Here is a 19476-nt window from a genome sequence, read left to right as displayed (position 1 = left end):
GTATTCCTTTTATTGAAATAGAACTTTGGTTTGGTATTGTGTGGAATTTGTAGTAGTAAGATATTCTTATGCAGTCATATGAGTGGCATTTGTACATCTTCTTGAGTTTCAAAAAGTTGCTGCCTTGCTATCCTCTTTGTCATACTAGTCTGTTGTTTATCAGACTGTTAAGTGCCAAAACAGTCAGCATTGGCTGTATCTAAGGGAGATGATCTAGCACCTCTTTGTGTGATCTTATGGGCATTACTTTGAGCAGGTATGTATAACACTGATCCTTGAGTGGATTGATTCCGAGGTAGGACTTTAAAAAAATAATCTTCTGGTTGGAATGGATTTTATTTGCTTGAGACAAAGATTATTTATACAAGCTTACATTCATTCTGTAAAATGGTGTTTGTGTTAGAGGTCTTTCCTTATGCTAATAAATTTGTGTAGTCTTTTTATTCTAGCAGTTGAATGGTCTGGTTTCTCCTGGGCGCTTTCCAGATTAACCCCTACCACAGTGTCACTATGGATCTCTTAAGTGTGCTTCCGTACTTCTTGTATCGTGACACCACAGTCCCTGTGCTGTCAGCAACGTGCCACTCACATTTCTGAAGCCTTTTTTCAGATTTTATCTTTGTGTTTTAGCACTACAACGTTGCAAGTGCATTGCAGAAAAATAGCTGTATTTTCCTGTTTGAGATTCTGGGGATCGTTTTCAGTATGATCCTGCCAAGCAGTGTTCCTTCTAATTTTTATCATGAGTGAGCGGAAAGAGTTTTTTGTTCTGGGCAGCAGTTTTAAGGCAGTGTGTGCACATAACTAACTCACTCTCTCTCACTCTCACACGTACAGAAATAATGCGCGGCACAAAGTGCGACGTGCAATTTTTTAAATCTCCCCCTGCCTCCCACCTCTCTTCTTTTGCAGCTTATTAATCAACGCTGAAACTAGTTATTCATTACTAAGCACCATAAATTTGCACCATAAATATGGAAGGAAAAAGTATGTTTTACCATTCTACTCTATTTTATTACAAAGTAATTGCTGCTGGCCAATTGCCTATATCTGCTTTCTGTTTTAATAGTAACTGGTGGTTAAAAGGGGCCTATAACAAAATAATATTTTGGCATTAAGTAATTATAGTAGTAAAATTAAATTATAATTAAATTATAATAAATTGTAAGTTTTGTTTTATAAAATAAAAATAAATTTTATTTATTTATTTATTTATTTATTTAGCACATTTTTATACTGCCCTGTGTCTCTGGGCGGATTAAATAACACCCTGTTGCCTAAGTTTTATTTAAATTTGAATTCATCCTTTTTCTTGCTCTTATCCTGTAAAGACAGTAGGCTTTTGGGGACGTGGGATCTTTTTTTTTTAAAATCCATCCAATATTAACCACTTTCAGAACAAGCCCATCTAGTCAAATATCGTGTTTCACACAGTGGTCCACCAAATGCCACTGGGAAGCCCACAGGCCATTGGAAAGTGGTATATAATGATAATAATAGTGATGTCACACAACAAGTGCAGAGCAAGAACTAAAAGTGCACATACACTGACTGAAAACATGAAAATATTTAAAATATTTTGCATGAAAGGCACAGCATGGAAAGGCACAAAATATTTTTGCATGAAAGGTTTGCAGCAATAAAACAAAGCAGTTTAAAACAGTTAAAACATAATTAAAATTTATTTATTACATTTAATAATTACATTTACCCATAAAACTACCAAATAGCTAAAAAGCTTGGGTGAAAAGAAGTGTCTTTAATTGCTTCATAAAAGCCAACAGGGATGGATATAAAAATATAACATAGTATTGCAGCGAAGGGGGAGGGAAGTTGAAATGGGGACTGCAAGGCTCCCCCCACCATGCTAATATCCACTTAAGAAGTCAAGTTTCAAAAGTATATATTAATTTATATATTTGTGTGGGGGTGGGTGGGAGGGAAAATTCTCTTTCATATGCAGGATTGAGAGAACCAGGAGAACAACAAAAGGAAGAGGATCTGGAAAATCCATTAGATTCTGGTTCATTAGGCAATAATTTCAATAATTATATGAGGAACAAGGGTGGGAGTAGCTATAGCAGAAGATATATAATTAATTTTTAAAAGCCTCTTCCATACTGGTGACTACCCATGGAGCCTTCGTTCTTTGTCCCCTTGCATTCCAAGGAGACAGCAGTCACTGCTGATGGAGGGGGTGAGTGGGTTGGTGAAGCAACCGGAAGCCAAGGACCACCGACAGGAGGAGTCTGATAGAATACTATTGCTACTAGGAAGTAATCAGTCTTATTAGCATCACTCTTTAGGTATTTCCATAACAGTACATATTTCATATTATTAAATTAGAGCAAACTTTAATACCTAATTCCTTTGGATAGGAATACATGCTATATTAGTTTATGTAATATTGCATGAAACCTGTATGATGGATGCTAGATTTAATGTCAAGTGCAGGAAAATATAAAGTATCAAAAATTCCTATTCAGGAATTTTAACCTATGTAATATACAGGGTTTGATTTGATTTAAATCACTTCACAGAAGGCCTCAATTTTAATGATTTAAATCACAATTTAAATTACTGGACAGGAAAACTCTAATCATTTTCTGTAAAAGTACATTCTTATATAATATAACTTTTATATATATTTAGAGAGATGTAGGCTTCATTTTTAGAAGTTAGGCACATCTCATAATGCTGTTTCTTTCGGGCAACCAGGCCTTGCATTTCATTGTTGCACTGTTTGCATTTCACGCTTATGCCTTTCTTTCTTTCATGCCACAGATACAGGAACTTCATTAAAATATTCCCAAATGGGGTCTCTTTTATTAGGGATGTGCACGGAACTGGCGGGGGGAGGGATAGCTTTCAGGGCAAGGGAGGGTGCACTTACCCCCCTGCCGCTTTCCCCCTGCTGATGCGTAAGTCCTTAAGAGCCCATCAGGGTGGCAGCATACCTCCCTGCTGCCCTGTGCTGCCGCTTACTGGATGTACCCAGAAGTAGGAATGGCGGCTGGATGCGTTGTGCACGTGCACACCCAATGTGTGTGTGTGTGATTGCATGTTGCGTGCAGTTGCTGTTTCTGCTTCCGGGTACATCCAGTAGATGGTGGCACAAGGTGGCAGGGAGGTACGCTACTACTCTGATAGGCTGTTAAGGACTCACCTACTGCTGGGGGGAAAGCGGTGGGAGGGGGAGTAAAGCCACCCCCACACCGTCAAATCTTAAAGCTGATGGCGGTTCAAACTGGTTTGTGCACATCCCTATCTTTTATGGCCTGCTGCCATGTTAGGTGTTTCCCTTCTGCAATGGAAGATACAGACAGAAAAAGTTTCCTCAGGACTGCATGAATATTTTATTTATTTATTTTAAAATTTCTATACTGCCTTTCATTAAAATAATCTCAAGGCGGTGTACAAAACATTCAGCAATATAAAACCATAAAAACTACACAGAAAGAATTAAAATGAAATATAAAAATACAAATCTAATTAAAAGTTTAAAAAACATGTACAATATAACCATAAGATACAAAGCAGCAGCAAACAAAATACTCATTTAAAAGCCTGGGTTAAAAGCCAAGATTTTACTTGCTTTGTAAAAACTGCGATGAAGACTGGGGATTGGAGGCTTACCAGGAGAGCATTTCAAAGTCTGGGGGCAATGACTCAGAATGCCCTGTCCCGTGTACACAACAGGCGAGCCTCCCTCATTGTCAGCACACGAAGCAGGGTCCCCTCTGATGACCTCGTTGAGGAGGCAGAAACGTTTGGGAGCAGGTAGTCCTTCAGGTAACCAGGGCCCAGGGCTTTAAAGGTCAAAACCAGCACCTTGAATTGGACCTGGAAACAAATTGGCAGCCAATGTGGTGCTTTCAGAATGGGGGTAATATGGACTAACGGGAAGCTCTGGATAACATCCTACCTGCCTCATTTGCACTACCTGCAGTTTCCGAATATTCTTCAAGGGCAGCCCCATGTAGGGTACATTAAAGTAATCCAGCCATGTCACGACTAAGGTGTGGGTAACAGTGGCCAGATCTTCCTTCTTGAGAAAGGGACGCAGCTGGCACACTAGCCGAAGCCGTGCAAAGGCACAGTCACAGTCTCCACCTGAGCTTCCAAAAGCAGAGCTGTGTCCAGCAGTACGCCCAAGCTGTGCACTTGCTCTTTCAAGGGAAGTGCAACCCTGTCCAGATGCAGTAGAATCTCCTCAGCCAGATTGGCTTTCCTACTGACCAACAGTACCTCTGTCTTGCCTGGATTCAGTCTCGGTTTTAGTCCACATTCAACCCATCGCTGCCTCCAGCTCCCGATTTAGGACGCCCACTGCCTCCCTTGTATCAGGTGACAAGGAGAGATAGAGCTGAGTGTTGTCTGCATATTGCTGACAACTCAAAGTCCGCTGATGACCTCTCCCAATGGTTTCATGTAGATGTTAAACAGCATTGGGGGGGGGAACTGAACCTTGCGGGACCCCACAGGCCAATGGCCACAGGGCCAAGGAGAAGTTTCCCAGCACCACCTTCTGGACCCTTCCCCCAAGAAAAGACCAAAGCTATTCCAAAACAGTGCCTCCAATCCCTATACTCGAGAGGCGGTTCAGAAGGATACCATGGTCGATGGTATCAAACACAGCTGAGAGGTCCAGCAGAACCAACAGGGATGCACTCCCCTTGTCTAGCTCTCAGCATAGGTCAACCACTAGACTGACCAAGGCAGTTTAAGTCCCATATCCAGGATGGAAGCAAGACTGAAAAGGGTCTAGATAATCCGTATCACACAAAACCCTCTGCAGCTGGGACACATGCCCCCACCACCATGGAGTAGTCACGAAAATGCGCTCTAGCCCATGTTCGGTTTTATTCATCACGGCACTTCCTCCAGTGTTGTTTCAGCCATCATCCGAGTTGTTTCGTTGCCCTAAGCTCCAAGGAAAACCAAGGAGCAGAACAGGCTCTACCAACGGAGAGGGCATTTAGGAGTGATTGTGTCAACAGTCTGGGCGCTCTCTACATTCCAGAGATTCACCAGGGCCTCGACAGAGTTGCCAGCTCTGGACACTAGAAAATCTCAGAGGGCTGTCTGGAAACTGAGCAGATCCATGAGCCTCCGGAGATGGACCATTTTAATTGGTCCAGCACCCTGCAGAGGGTAGATGGAGCAGTCGAACTAAAGCACATCAGATGATGATCTGTCCATGACAAGTGAGTTATCTCAAATTTCCCCACCTCCAGATCATTTATTCCCTGGTCAGCAAAAAACAGATCCAGAATATGTCTTGCCATGTGGGTAGGGCCCAATACCAGCTGAGATAGGCCCATGGTTGCTGTGGAGGCCATAAAATCTTGAGCCGCTCCTACAAGGTGGGCCTCAGTGTGGACATTGAAGTCCCCCAAGACTATAAGCTTGGGGGAACCCAAAGCCACCTCCGAGACCCCCTCCAACCCAGGTACATAGGAACATAGGAAACTGCCATGTATGGAGTCAGACCATTGGTCTATCTAGCTCAGTATTGTCTTCACAGACTGGCAGTGGCTTCTCCAAGGTTGCAGGCAGGAATCTCTCTCAGCCCCATCTTGGAGAAGCCAGGGAGGGAACTTGAAACCTTCTGCTCTTCCCAGAGCGGCTTCATCCCCTGAGGAAATATCTTGCAGTGCTCGCACATCCCCTTCTCCAAATAACATGGGGAATTAGCACTGATTTTTAATAGTTTAGATGCCTGACCTTATGTGACAACTTCAGCCATTGCTGCACCAACCCCCACCTTAATCTTAGAACTGTTTGCCTGACTTATCACTAAGGAAAGTGGCAGGTACTACCATACTTACAGGCTTTAAAGCAAGGATCAAGCATGAGATTGGGCATATAAATTGTGTTATAGTGTAGAAACGACCAATTTGTCCAGAGGGCTTAAAAAGAGACCAGATTACTAACATACTTTGAAAATGCTTGTTCATTACCACCTTTTTGTAATATAAAGTCTTAATAGCTTGTGCCCAGTTCTTTAACCCCTGCTAACTGGGCAAAGAGGCACCTTTTTAATGTGATGATTCTCTTTATTGAGCAGGGGGAGAGTAACTGGCCCTATCCGCCCCCAGCACAGTACCTCAAGTGACTGTTGCTGGTGCGTTTCTTTTTAGATTGTGAGCCCTTTGGGGACAGGGCGCCATCTTATTTATTATTTCTCTTGGTAAACCACTTTGGAAACTTTTGTTGCAAAGCAGTATATAAATATTGGTGGTGGTGGTGGTGGTGGTTGGTGGTTGTGTTTGTATCCCCCCAGTGCTGTTTCCTTGTCTTTTCTAGAACACCTAGCTTCCTCTCCCATTTCCTTACAGAAATAGTTGCTAATTAACTACTCATTATTTATATTCCATATTATGATTATATCTAGTGTCTTTAGGAACAATTAAGTCAAAATTGTTCTTTATTGCAGTGATGGTATAGGTCAGAAACTCTTTGCTGATTAAGCAGTACCTTGTAGTGCTTGATCTCTATAGGACATCTTATATATGCAAGGTGGACTTTGCTAAGCCTCCGGGGGCGGACCATCTTAATCGGCCCACCACCCCTGCAGAGGGCAGACGGAGCAGTCAAACTAAACCCCACCAGGTGATGATCTGTCCATGACAAGGGAGTGGTCTCAAATTTCCCCACCTCCAGATCATTTATTTCCCGGTCGGCAAAAACCAGATCCAGAGTGTGGGTAGGGCCCGATACCAATTGAGACAGGCCCATGGTTGCCATGGAGGCCATGAAATCCTGAGCCGCACCCACTAGGGTGGCCTCAGCGTGGACATTGAAATCCCCCAAAACAATAAGCCTGGGGGAACCCAAAGCCACCTCCGAGACCACCCCCGCCAGCTCAGGTAGGGAGACTGAGGTGCAGCGGGGTGGTCGGTACACCAGCAGAATCCCCAGCCTATCTCGGAGGCCCACCCTCAAGGACAAACACTTGAAATTCTGAGATGGCCTGACCGGGCACCTGGAAACGGGGAAGGTCTCTCGAAAGATGACTGCAACGCCTCCTCCCCGACCCTCGAGGCGGGGCTGCTGCACGATCTGGAAACCTGGAGGACAAAGCTGAGAGAGACCAACCCCGCCCAGCGCATCCAACCAGGTCTCCGTCACGCATACCAGGTCAGCACGCTCATCCACAATCAGATCGTGGATGAGAGATGTTTTTGTGTTAACTGACCTGGCATTCAGCAGCAGCACCCTAATCCTCGAAGGAGTGTTCTCAGAGCTCCCTAGGGTCAGGGGGTTGGGAGAGGGGCCGGAAAAAGGAACAGGCCTCAATTGCCTGGACCGATTTCCCCTGTAACGGACAGCCCAACTCCCACCGCCATACCTCCCTCTGCCCACTACCCGTGATATTGCTGCCCCCACTCCAGACCCACTTTTTCCCTCTCCCAGACACATCTCCCCAGACTAACCCACCACAGCTTCTTGGCTTAATTTAAAACCAGGACCAGACTTATACAGTCTCTGCAATCACTGCAATACAATCTCTGCTGACTTCGTGGTTGGAGGAAGACGACTCTTCGAGGCAGAAGGAAAAGGTCTTCAGGCCCAAGGCAGCTCCCCACGGCTGAGAGCCACAAGGACGAGAGCCCTTGTGCTCTTGCCCTTCGGCTCAAGCCAAGAGGCTCATGCCCCTGGCCCAGCCTGAGTTTTAAAGGAGCAGAGGCTGATGCCTGATAGTACCCACCTGGAGAAAAAGGTGGGGCAGAAGTCAAAGCACAGTCAAACGCTGCCTTGTTCCCAAGCTGCCCAAGATGTTCCCTCTTCAGCCTCTGGCCCAGCCTGAGTTTTAAAGGAGCAGAGGCTGATGCCTGATGGTACCCACCTGGAGAAAAAGGTGGGGCAGAAGCCAAAGCACAGTCAAACACTGCCTTGTTCCCAAGCTGCCCAAGATGTTCCCTCTTCCCCCGGATGGTCCGCCCCCGGAGGCTTATGGATCCGCTTGGATTTCAGACAGCCCTCGGGGAGTTTCCAGTGTCCAGAGCTGGTGACCCTGTCGAGGCCTTGGTTGATCTCTGGAATGGAGAGATGGCCCGGGCTGTTGACACGGTTGCCCCCAAGCGCCCTCTCCGGCTTGGTGGAGCCCGTTCTGCTCCTTGGTTTTCCTCGGAGCTTAGGGCGATGAAGCAACTCGGACGACGGCTAGAACGACGCTGGAGGAAGAGTCGTCACAAATCCGATCGAACACGGGCTAGAGCCCATTTTAGAGACTATGCCGTGGTGGTGGGGGCTGCGAAGAAATGCTTTTTCTCCGCCTCCATTTCGTCTGCTCAGTGCAGGCAAACAGAGCTGTTTCGTGTGGTGAAAACTTTGCTCTACACATCCCCCCGGACAATGGGGGAGGAGTCATCTACGGCTCTTTGTGATCGGTTTGCCTGTCGCTTTGCAGATAAAGTCGCTTGCATCCATGCTGACCTGGACTCCAGAGTTTTGGCAGTTCTGGCAGACGTGCCTTTGGTACCATCTGGTCCCGTTGTGTTGAATTCTTTTCGGTTGGTGCGGCCTGAGGATGTGGACAAGATCCTGGGCAGTGTGCGGGCGACTTCATGCGCTTTTGACCCTTGCCCTTCATGGCTAATAAAAGCTGCCAGGGAGGGGACAGGTAGATGGCTGGAGGTGATCGTTAATGCTTCGTTGAGGGAGGGCAGGATGCCATCGTGCCTCAAGGAGGCGGTGGTAAGACCTCTATTAAAAAAGCCCTCCCTTGATCCCTCCAACCTGGACAACTATAGACCTGTATCTAACCTTCCCTTTCTGGGCAAGGTGATGGAGCGTGTGGTGGCGTCCCAGCTGCAGAGGGTCTTGGATGATACGGATTATCTGGACCCTTTTCAATCTGGCTTCCGCCCCGGGTATGGGACTGAGATTGCCTTGGTTGCTCTAGTGGATGACCTACTCCGGGAACTAGACAGGGGGAGTGCGTCCCTGTTGGTTCTGCTGGACCTCTCGGCAGCCTTCGATACCATCGACCATGGTATCCTTCTGGGCCGCCTCTCGAGTATGGGGATCAGAGGCACTGCATTGCGGTGGTTCTGGTCCTTTCTTGAGGGGAGGGTCCAGAAGGTGGTGCTGGGGGACTACTGCTCGGCCCCATGGCTGTTGGCCTGTGGGGTCCCGCAGGGTTCGGTCTTGTCCCCCATGCTGTTTAACATCTACATGAAGCCTCTGGGAGAGGTCATCCGGGGATTTGGACTGAGTTGTCAGCAATATGCGGATGACACTCAGCTCTATCTCTCTTTGTCATCTGATCCTAGGGAGGTGGTGGATGTCCTGAATCGGGGGTTGGAGGCCGTGATGGGTTGGATGTGGGCAGGGTGGATTTGATTTAAATCAAACTGATTTAAATCACGATTTAAATCACTAGCAGGGTGGATAAAAATAAAAAAAATTTGATTTAAATCAAAAAAATCGGATTTTTTAAATTTAAATCGGATTTTTTAAATTTAAATCAGATTTTTTTAATTTAAATCGGATTTTTTTTATTTTTATCCACCCTGCTAGTGATTTAAATCAGTTTGATTTAAATCAAATCCACCCTGGATGTGGGCTAATAAACTGAAATTGAATCCAGATAAGATGGAGGTACTGTTGGTCAGTAGGAGAGCCAATCGGGATGAGGAGATTTTACCGGTTCTGGATGGGGTTGCACTCCCCTTGAAGGAGCAGGTACGCAGCTTGGGGGTACTACTGGACCTGGCTCTGCTTTTGGAAGCTCAGGTGGAGGCGGTGGCCAGGGGTGCCTTTGCACGTCTTCGGCTGGTGCGCCACCTGCATCCCTTTCTCGAGAAGGCAGATCTGGCCACGGTTACCCACGCCTTAGTCACGTCGCGGCTGGATTACTGTAACACGCTGTACGTGGGGCTGCCCTTGAAGAATATCCGGAAACTGCAGCTAGTGCAAAATGCGGCAGCGAAGGTTTTATCCGGAGCTGCCCACTGGGAACATATCACCCCCATTTTGAAAGAGCTGCACTGGCTGCCGGTTTGTTTCCGGGTCCAATTCAAGGTGCTGGTTTTGACCTTTAAAGCCCTAAACGGTTTGGGCCCGGGGTATTTGAGGGACCGCCTGCTCCCAAGGGTTGCTGCCCGCTTGACTAGGACATCTGAGGGGGCCCTGCTCCGGGTGCCAACAATGAGGGAGGCCCGGCTGTTGTGCACTCGGGACAGGGCCTTCTCTGTTGCTGCTCCTAGACTCTGGAATGCTCTCCCGGTGGCGATTCGTTCCTCGGACTCCATCACAGCTTTTAGAAAGCTTTTAAAGACTTGGCTTTTTACCCAGGCTTTTACATAATCGTTTTTTACTGCTGCTTTGGTGTGTTTTTATCTGTTGGCTTGTTTTTATGTTTGTTTTTAGCTTGATGTTTTTACTGCTTTTATTGTATGTTTTAATTTTTGTAAACCGCCTTGGGGTTTTCTTTTAACGAAAGGCGTTATAAAAATGTAAAAATAAATAAATAAATAATTAAAATTACTGGTTGTGGAAGGCAAAAGGGTTGTGTGTGTATGTATGTGTGTATGTATGAGAGAGATAGATTATAAGGTACACATTTTAATTTGCATTAAATATGTATTTGACTTTTAGTCATGTTTTACCTCCATTCTTCTCACACATACTTGCTATAACAAATTGCAAAAAGTCAGGTGGTGCACCTTTCATGTGCACAATGGTTAATATTACCTAGAGCTTGGGTGAGGAAGCACTATGCTTGATCAGAAATTAATTCTGTGCAATTACAATGCAAGTGAGTGTCCTACACTTATTACCTAAGGACTAGCCAACCCACACAGAGCATCTGTGCACTTTTTGGGGCTGGCTGTTCCCCCCTCCCTCCTGCCCCTCTTCCCCTCCCTCTCTCCTGCCCCACCCTAGCCCCTCTTCCCCTCCCTCTCTCCTGCCCCACCCTAGCCCCTCTTCCCCTCCCTCCCTCCTGCCCCACACTATGGCCCCTCCTCCCCCCCCGCGGCCCGCTCTCCTGCCCTCCCCCCCCCGCGGCCCGCTCTCCTGCCCTTCCCCCCGCCAACACCATTGCTGTGGCCTGGCCTGCCGCTGGCCAATTCTCTGGGTGCGCCAGCCAATCAGGCGCCTCCGCTGCCCAGCCAATCAGGCTGGGTGCCGGGATGCACATTCGAAGGCACACCCAGGAGAAATAAATATATAGATTGTGCATAGCTACAATAGGACTGTATTCCTAGTCTTTATAGATCACAATGGATGGTGCAACTGTAATCCTTCCTACCTATTAATCATGGTTAAAGGGTTGAGTTTTAGGATTGTGCGCACTGCCTCCACCCTCTTCCTGCAGCCTTAACTCTGGAACTACATCAGTTCTGACATGAATAATGTTTAATGCTACCTGGGGTTGGAAACTGGGAGTGAACCCTGGTTAGCGTTAAACATGGTTAATGTTACTATTGATGTAGCCCTTACTCATGATTAAGTCTGGTGGAGGGAGAAGGTAAATAATTTAGTGAACCACTCATTCAACCATGTATTTAACCTTGAATGTTTCGAGAATCCACGCAAGTGAAATCTCTCTCCTTGTAGACATATTCCCATATGAAGATAGTTTAAAGTGGTTGTAATGTTTTAGAAAACGCATATCTTGTTAGAACAAACCATTAACAATGGATGATGTGTTGTTTAGATAAGGTTAGAGATTAAGACTAATTTCGAAATCAGGGAATGAAATGTTCTTTTTTTTCTTCCCCAGAGACGTGGAGCAATTTCCTATGACAGTTCTGATCAAACTGCATTGTACATTCGCATGCTAGGTAAGTGTGATCACTTGTTGGAACACCCAGCTCTGTGTATGTTGCTATCTGTTGTCAAGTAGATGGTGTCCACTTAGCACACTTTAACACCATTCCATTTGTTTTATTCTTCCCTTTTCCATGGCTTTCTATGGCTTGTTTTGCTGATTGCATTGGTTTGATTAATTATTTTAACTTTGTTTAACACAGATTCCATACTTTGTAAAGCACTGAATGCACATACATAGTAAGATGGCTGGTTAGGCAACAGTAATTCAGATTTAACCAGAAAAGCTTGGCGTAGAAGATAGAAATTAAGAGCTCCACAGATTTTCACTGGCCTTGGTTGCCAGGGTGCTGTTCCTCTGTGCCGAAGAGGAGCGTCAATCCTGTGCCTATTGATTTTTAAGTAAGCTCAATTCGTTCAATGCTGCTTGCTCTCAAGTAGGATTGCAATCCTAATCATGCTTAGTCTCTGACCAGAGACAATTTCCTACTCCTGTTGGAGGGAGGAATTGTCTCTGCAGTTGTATAATTTATGCTAGGGTGCCGAGGGTTTTGGAAGCCTAGAACAATTGTGTGGATGATTCTTGCCCCCTTTACAGCTCTGAGCTGTAAAGAGGCTGCATGTCCTCTCGTCATCCTTGCCAGAGTGTGATGGAACATTTGTCCAGGTGGTGAGCAGAAATGTGGACATGTGTAGAGAAAGCAATATTTACTCAAAATTTCACATAAAATGTGAAGCATTAATAAACGACTGAAAGGCTTGCATTGTCAATAACCTTTGCTTGCTTTAAAGGTTAGCTGTGTGTTACTTATTTTAAATATGCAATGATTACAGCAGAAACTTGGTACATATGAGATTAACAATTTGTTTTGTTTAAAGCTGAGTTTGAGTGACATATGAGCAAATATTTGTATAGGAAAGAGTTTCAGCTTAAGCTGTAAACTAAATATGTGCTGGCAATCTTGAAACAGCTAGGAAAAGATGTGTGGGAGGAGTTTCTGTGTAAAAGATATTTGGTTCTCATTTGGTTCTCATTAACTAAAGCTTAGAGAGGGAATCCAGCATTATATGTAATCAGTATTCTGTGTCTACCAAAAAACCCAGCAGCTTTTGTTTAGGTTACCAGTTCCTACACATTTAGAAAGAACCTACTGATGACATTTGTTTTCAAGAAAACTAGACTCTGATGTAAATTCCTCAGTTGCTAGTTCTGAACTGTTGATTGTCTCCCAACTTTAGTAGATGTTGATGAATAATTGATAAAGCTGGCATTTGCCAACTGTGGATCTTAGTCCACTATCTGAGCATCACCAACTGAGAAGAAAATGTAGATGTATTATAATAATGGTTTTCTCAAGGGAGAAAAGCAGACCTGTTGCATATGGCAAATTGGAAGTACAGTAGTTTTATTTATTTATTTATTTATTTACCTATCATATTTATATACTGGCTGATATATGTATTTCTAAGCAATGTACATAATCCAAATAACAATATAAAAATGAAATCAAAACACTCTCATAGAATAAAAACAATTCACAGAGTAAAACAACCGCCCTGAGCCATTTAACTGCCCTGAGCCATTTTGGAAGGGCGGTATATAAAATAAATAAATAAATAAATGCAATAAATAAATAAAACAGTTAAACAGTTTTAAATTAGTTTTAATTAAAAGCCTGAGAAAACAGGTGATCTTAAGGGTGTTTTTTAGGCTTGAGCCTGAAACATTTTGGAGGCCATTATAGAGGCCTCTGAAATGCTTCAGCTACCGGGGCCATTTCGGCGTTCCAGAGGCGGCGGGGGTGTTCCCTTAAGGGTGGGGGAGGGTGCACTTCCCCCTCCCACTGGCACTCTGTTGTGTTAAAGCCCCTTGGGGCAGCAGCATTCCTCCCTGTTGCCCTCATCAGCCGGAAGTGGCTGGAAGTACTGGTCGCGAGGGGAACCTATCGCCTGCGCGTGCCCACACATGCGCGCATGCACACCCGGTACTTCCGGCCACTTCCAGCCGATGAGGGCAACGTGGGGGCAGGGAGGAATGCTACTGCCCCGAGGGGCTTTAAAACAATGGAGCGCTGGCAGTGGAGATGTGGCAGGAGGGGTGGGTGCACCCTGTCCCGGCCTTAAGGGACAACCCCCGCCGCCTCCAGAACAGTTCCAGACACATCCTAGTATTTTTAAAAGCAATCAGAGATGGAGAAATTCTTATTTTGACAGAGAGTGCATTTCAAAGCCCTGGGGCATCCATGATGAAGGCCCGGTTCTGAGTAGCCAGCAGATGTGTCAGCGGCAACTGTAACTAGACCTCCCAGATGATCTCAATAAACGGCAGGGTTCATGACAAAGGAGGTGCTCTCTTATCTACCCTGGACCTAAGCCATTCAGGGCTTTATAGGTAATAACCAACACTTTGTATTTCGCTTGGAAAAACATCAGCAACCAGTGTAGTTCTTTAAAAATTGGTTTTACATGGTCCCTTCGAGTTGTCTCAGAGACCAATCTGCTTGCCACATTCTGTACTAGTTGTAGTTTGTACAAAGACTATGTACAAAGGCAAGAGGTTGATGCTTTAATGATGGTGAGGAATGAGAGCACTGTTCCTAGCAAGCAATGCATATGAGTCTGTCCTTTTTGCTGTCTATTAAATTATCGCTACTCATATTTGTCCATTTTACTTGTGTTAATGTATTTTTTGCTCATTCAAATAGGTTTGCATCCCACTTTATACCCCAGTCTCTGAAAGTTGGCTGCGTTTCCACTAGCTTCTGAATAGGCAAGCAACAACAGTCCCAACTAATCTGCTGTACTGCAGCTATTGGCCTCTTGATAATTTTCTTTTAAAATGATCATCAGGATGTTGCTTCTTCCTTTTTATTTGCAGTTGGGAAAACCAGTTAACTTTTTAAATAGCCAAGTCTGAGATGCTAATTTCCAGTATCTTTCAGGCTAAGTAAGTGCTGGTGAGTGAATATGCAGCAGCTCTTTGTGGGAGGAGCAATTTTTGTGTGTGTCTCCCCATTGTTCTAAGCAGACTGTACCCCTGAAAATCTGTCCTTGAAGGCTATACATCCTTCAGGGACATATGTGTGTGTGGGGGTTGTCATGGTTTCAGATCAAAGAGAGATATAGAAAATCACTCCTTGCCCTGAAGCATGTGCTATGTATTTGCTGAACCAGTGTTTCCTTAGTCTGGAGGTCAGCTATTGTGTTCACTGTCAATCTTTTTTCATATCCCTTTTGAAATTGAAAATGTTGGTTAAGGGTATAATAGTAATTATATGATTTACAATACTTTAAATGCAACATTCAAAACTTCTGTGGGTAGTATCCTAGTAAAATTAGGATTGCAAAATCACTTTGGAATTAATGGGACTTTAGTTATGACTGACTTGTCTCATTGATCTCAGTGGTGCTTAGTCTTAGTTAACTTTCTTGGGATACAACCTTTTGAGATATGCATGTAGGTTTGTTCTTGTCAGTACATTTTCTCATAATTAATATTTTCTTTAATAATTTGATTAGCTGCTTATTTGTCTGATCAGCAAAATGGAAGAGAGAAGAAAGAAATATAGCCTTGGTGTTTAATGTAGATAAAATTGCTTTGAGATACCTGGATAAAATTCAGTAGTATTATATACTTCTAAATTTATGAATGATATGAGTGGGGAAACAGGCAAAGGCATGATTACCTCTAATAAAGTTTGATGTTTTCTGATAATAGCATACATAGATTGGTATTAGAATAAAGAGGAGACAAGTCATACAATATGGTATCAAAATGGTAGTGTATGTGTGAGGCTGAATGGAATGAAACTATCCCTTTCTATTTTAATATTTTATGATAGAATGGGAAAATGTCTGTATCTGAGCATAGAGAAGCATCCAAACTGACATTTTATTGACGTAATAATATTCAAATGTTCGAAGTACTTCACATGTGTTAATTTGTTTACCTTACAACATCCCTGTAAGCTAAGTACTATCACCTCCATGTTACAAATAGGGGGCTGAGAGGGAGTGGGTTGCTGAAGGTCACCTAGTGAGTTCATGGCAGATGAGAACCAGGAACATCTTGATTTATAGCTCAGCCATTATGCTTAGCTTATATGAAATGGCTTGTCAGCAATTCATATTTATAGGGGCCATATTTGGAGTTGAGAACAGCTTGAAGGGGAGGTAGCACTGGCTCCACCCATTAACTGACCTCTATGTGGTCAATCTGAGCAAAGAAATTTTTAATCCACCCACCACTCCCCAGTGTGAACAGGAATAAAGGCTATTGGTGTTCTCCCCTAATGCATTGTAACTGCTGGGTTGAAATACATCATAAAGGAGAGCTCCATTGGAGCCTCTGTTCCTACTGACAAAGAAGGTGTTAGAGTCCTTTGTCTAAATGCAGGAGAAAGTGAGTGGAACTATAATAAAGAGGGTCCTCTAGATCTTAGCTGGGTTCTGATAGTTTCACAGAACGGAGCCCCTGAATAACCAGTTGCCTATCCCTATATTAAATAATAATAATATCCATAGGTATTCTTTGTTGTGATTGGTGTTTGAGGGTTTGAAAAAACCCAAAAATTTAAAATTATCCCTTTCATCCAAACGATACTAGTACTATGAATATTTATTATTTTATTTATTCATTCCATTTCTATTCCGCTGTTCTTCCAAACAGCCTCCTCACAACAACCCTGTGAGGTAGGTTAGGCTGAGAGAGAAGTGACTGACTCAGAATCATGCAGTGAATGTCATGGCTGAATGGGGATTTGAACTCTGGTCTCTCCGGTCTTAGTCAACAGAAGTTCTCAAAGTAGTTTATAAAGAAAAACAACAATAAAGATAAAGCCCAAAAGGGCTCAGAGTCTAAAAAGAAGCAGAAGCTAGACATCAGCAACAGCCACTGGAAGGATGCTGTGCTAGGGTTGGATAGGGACAGTTCCTCTCTCCCCTCCTAAAAATAAGCGAGTCACTGATTAAAAGATGCCTCTTTTCTCAACCCACATGAATGAATGGAATTGAATGTGGTTCAGAAATTGGCAGGGAATGATAAAGGGATCATTAATTCTGTCATCCATCGGCAACCACAAGAGCAATAGGAAACAATGGGAATGAAGGGATATGGGGAATGGCGGTAGCGAAAGCACCACAAAATCAAGGGGGGAAATAGCTGAAAATCAACAAAAATCCCTAAAAATTACCAGAAGTCCTTAAGAATCACCAAGAGTTAGCAAGAGCCACCAAGATGAGTGAACAGATTGAACCCCTTGAACAAATTTTAACCCTGCCCCAAATCACTTAAATGCAATCAAAGAGTTGTCACAAGCAAATCTTTATTAGCATTTATATCTGCAGCCCCAGTCACCCAAGCTGCAATACATTACTGTATACACCCACACATGCTTCTCTCTCACCTCTGCCCCTCTCTCTCTCTCTCTCACTCTCTCTCTCTCTCACTCTCTCTCTCTCTCAAAATCCCATGAGAAATTGCGTATACCTGGTCACTTTAGGCAAGACTGACCACAATTTCCTGGGCGTGGATACTCAAAACTGTGGTTGGCAAGGGATGACTGTATCATGAAACAACTTTCCTTTGTTTCTACTTCTTCTCTGGCGATTTCCGTGGCGTTTTTGCACTGTAACCTGCTTCATTGATATGAGTTGGGAGAAGCATAGAAAGTTTAAGAGGAGGTTATTTATATAGTCCAGCTTAACTAAGTTTGTTTGGTCAATATAAGCTGCTTGAAACAAGTAATCACAGTGGAATTAGGAATGGGATTCAGCTGCCTTCTCCACTCCACTCCTTCCATATAGCAGATTGAGAGATACTGTATTTATTTTAATGTGGATCTTTAATGTAGAGAAGCATCTCAGTCTGAGACCTCAGTCTGTCTCATGTCTGAAGGAGAATGTATTGGTTCAAGTACAGTACACTGTCCAGTGTGTTACAATACGTTCTACTGGAAGAGGGACTGTAAACATTAATAATGAAATATTAATAAGATATTGATCTTCTCCCTTAATAAAGGGAGAACATCATTCTATGAAATATTTGGATAACACTTGTGTAAAAAAAAGAGTTCAAGGTAGAGAAAAGGAGAAATTTAACATGATGAAACACAGGGCAGATTGAATAACATCAATATAACAGACAAAACCCTTTAAAATATATTAAACATGAAACACATCAGATTTGTCTTTGCAAGAGTACAAAGCTGCTTGATAAACATTTTATAATTTTTTTCATGACTAATACTTTGTTACATTGTTCTGTTAAGTGTATGCTAGAGTAACAAGTTCCATAATGCTTCTCATTGTATCCTTGTTCTACATCTCTCTTTAGTATTAACTAAACTTTTATTGAATAGCATGGTCATATATTGATTTTGTTCTGCGTTTCTTGGTATTTGCAGTCATCTTTAGGTGAGACTGTAAGTATATCCTTGATGTGATCCCGTTGTAGTCATACAACTGAGTTCTGTGCCTGCACAGCGGACCAACTGGGAAGATTTCAAAGCTAGTTCTGCACAATGCTCTGTTAGAAAAAGCAGTTGGAACACCACCATTCTCAGTTCTTTTCTGACTGCTGCATTGGAAGGTTCTTCTTGATCATGGGATTTGCAGGTTCACTGTCTCAGATCCCTGGAAAAGTGAGAAAACACATTTATTTTTTCTTGCTTTCAAGATTTCTACTTATTTCATGACTCAGAGGAACGCTGAGGTGTGGAAAGTGCCAATCCATTTCCCCCTCCTCAGATAGGACATTTGGGAGGACATAGGACATGTTTGGGAGAGGAACACAAGACCGATCTCTGTAAAATCTGCCAAAAAAATCCTAAACTAGAAAAACAGAATTACGCTTAAAAGATACCATGTACGACTTAGCCTGAGACATGGATGTTGACCTTAGTTCCCGTATCAACATTGAATCCTATGCCGAAAACTTTGCCGACTGTGAAACCTCCTAAGGAATTTGGCAGCAGATCAGTGCCAACCTTTAACATAAGACTCTGAGCCCTAACACTGAGTTATCCTCAGTGCTGAAACTCTTGATGTCAAAGGGTGCACCATGTGTCCTCCAAGGCTATTCCTTCGACTTCAAAAGAGGTTAAACAGGGGAAGCCTAAACTGGACAAAAAGCAACCTCACTGTACTTCGATGTCGAGTGACCCTAAATGGAAAAAGGTGGACTCTACATCAAAGACTTTGACGTTGGAGAAAAGTCATGCGAAACCAGCATCGACTTTGGAGAAAGCCATCCAAACTACAGTCTGAATTGAAAGCCTACTACTTCAGTCTGTACTGATATTGATGGTATTACCGGTATCAGTATCAATGATATCAATGTCAGGAACAACTACATCTACTGTATTCACATTCACCATACCGAAGCTGAGTATTGTCCCCATCACACAATATCAACAGAGGACATTGGAGATCTTGACCCTTGATTCTCTAAAGACCACACTCTTTGACTGTGACCTCAGAGCTACCTCTCTGTAACATTCTGTCATTACTATCAAAGGCTAGTGTTGCTCTGGCTCGGGGTGTATACCCTGTCTCTCCCATCTGTCCCATGATTGTTGAGATCTTAGGGACACGGACAGTGTAATAGAGGCTCTGAAAATACCTTCTGTATTTCCTGCTCCACACAAGACTCCTGGAAGATGACTGTCATAAACTCATCCAATGGAAGACTGA

General features: G+C 43.7%; 1 protein-coding gene across 2 annotated transcripts in view; it reads left to right on the top strand.

Annotated features, from left to right (window-relative positions):
* PDE7A (phosphodiesterase 7A) overlaps positions 1-19476 on the top strand; it is a 112994-nt gene that overhangs the window by 31536 nt on the left and 61982 nt on the right. For both annotated transcript variants that reach the window (XM_053249570.1, XM_053249569.1), the window contains exon 2: positions 11738-11798. In XM_053249570.1, the coding sequence (XP_053105545.1) occupies positions 11738-11798 (61 nt within the window). The remainder of the gene's footprint in view (positions 1-11737; positions 11799-19476) is intronic.

This window comes from Hemicordylus capensis, chromosome 4 (genome assembly GCF_027244095.1).
Source record: "Hemicordylus capensis ecotype Gifberg chromosome 4, rHemCap1.1.pri, whole genome shotgun sequence".
Taxonomy (NCBI): domain Eukaryota; kingdom Metazoa; phylum Chordata; class Lepidosauria; order Squamata; family Cordylidae; genus Hemicordylus; species Hemicordylus capensis.
The sequence above is the reverse complement of the archived record's forward strand: the minus strand, read 5'-3'. Positions and strand labels throughout refer to the sequence as shown.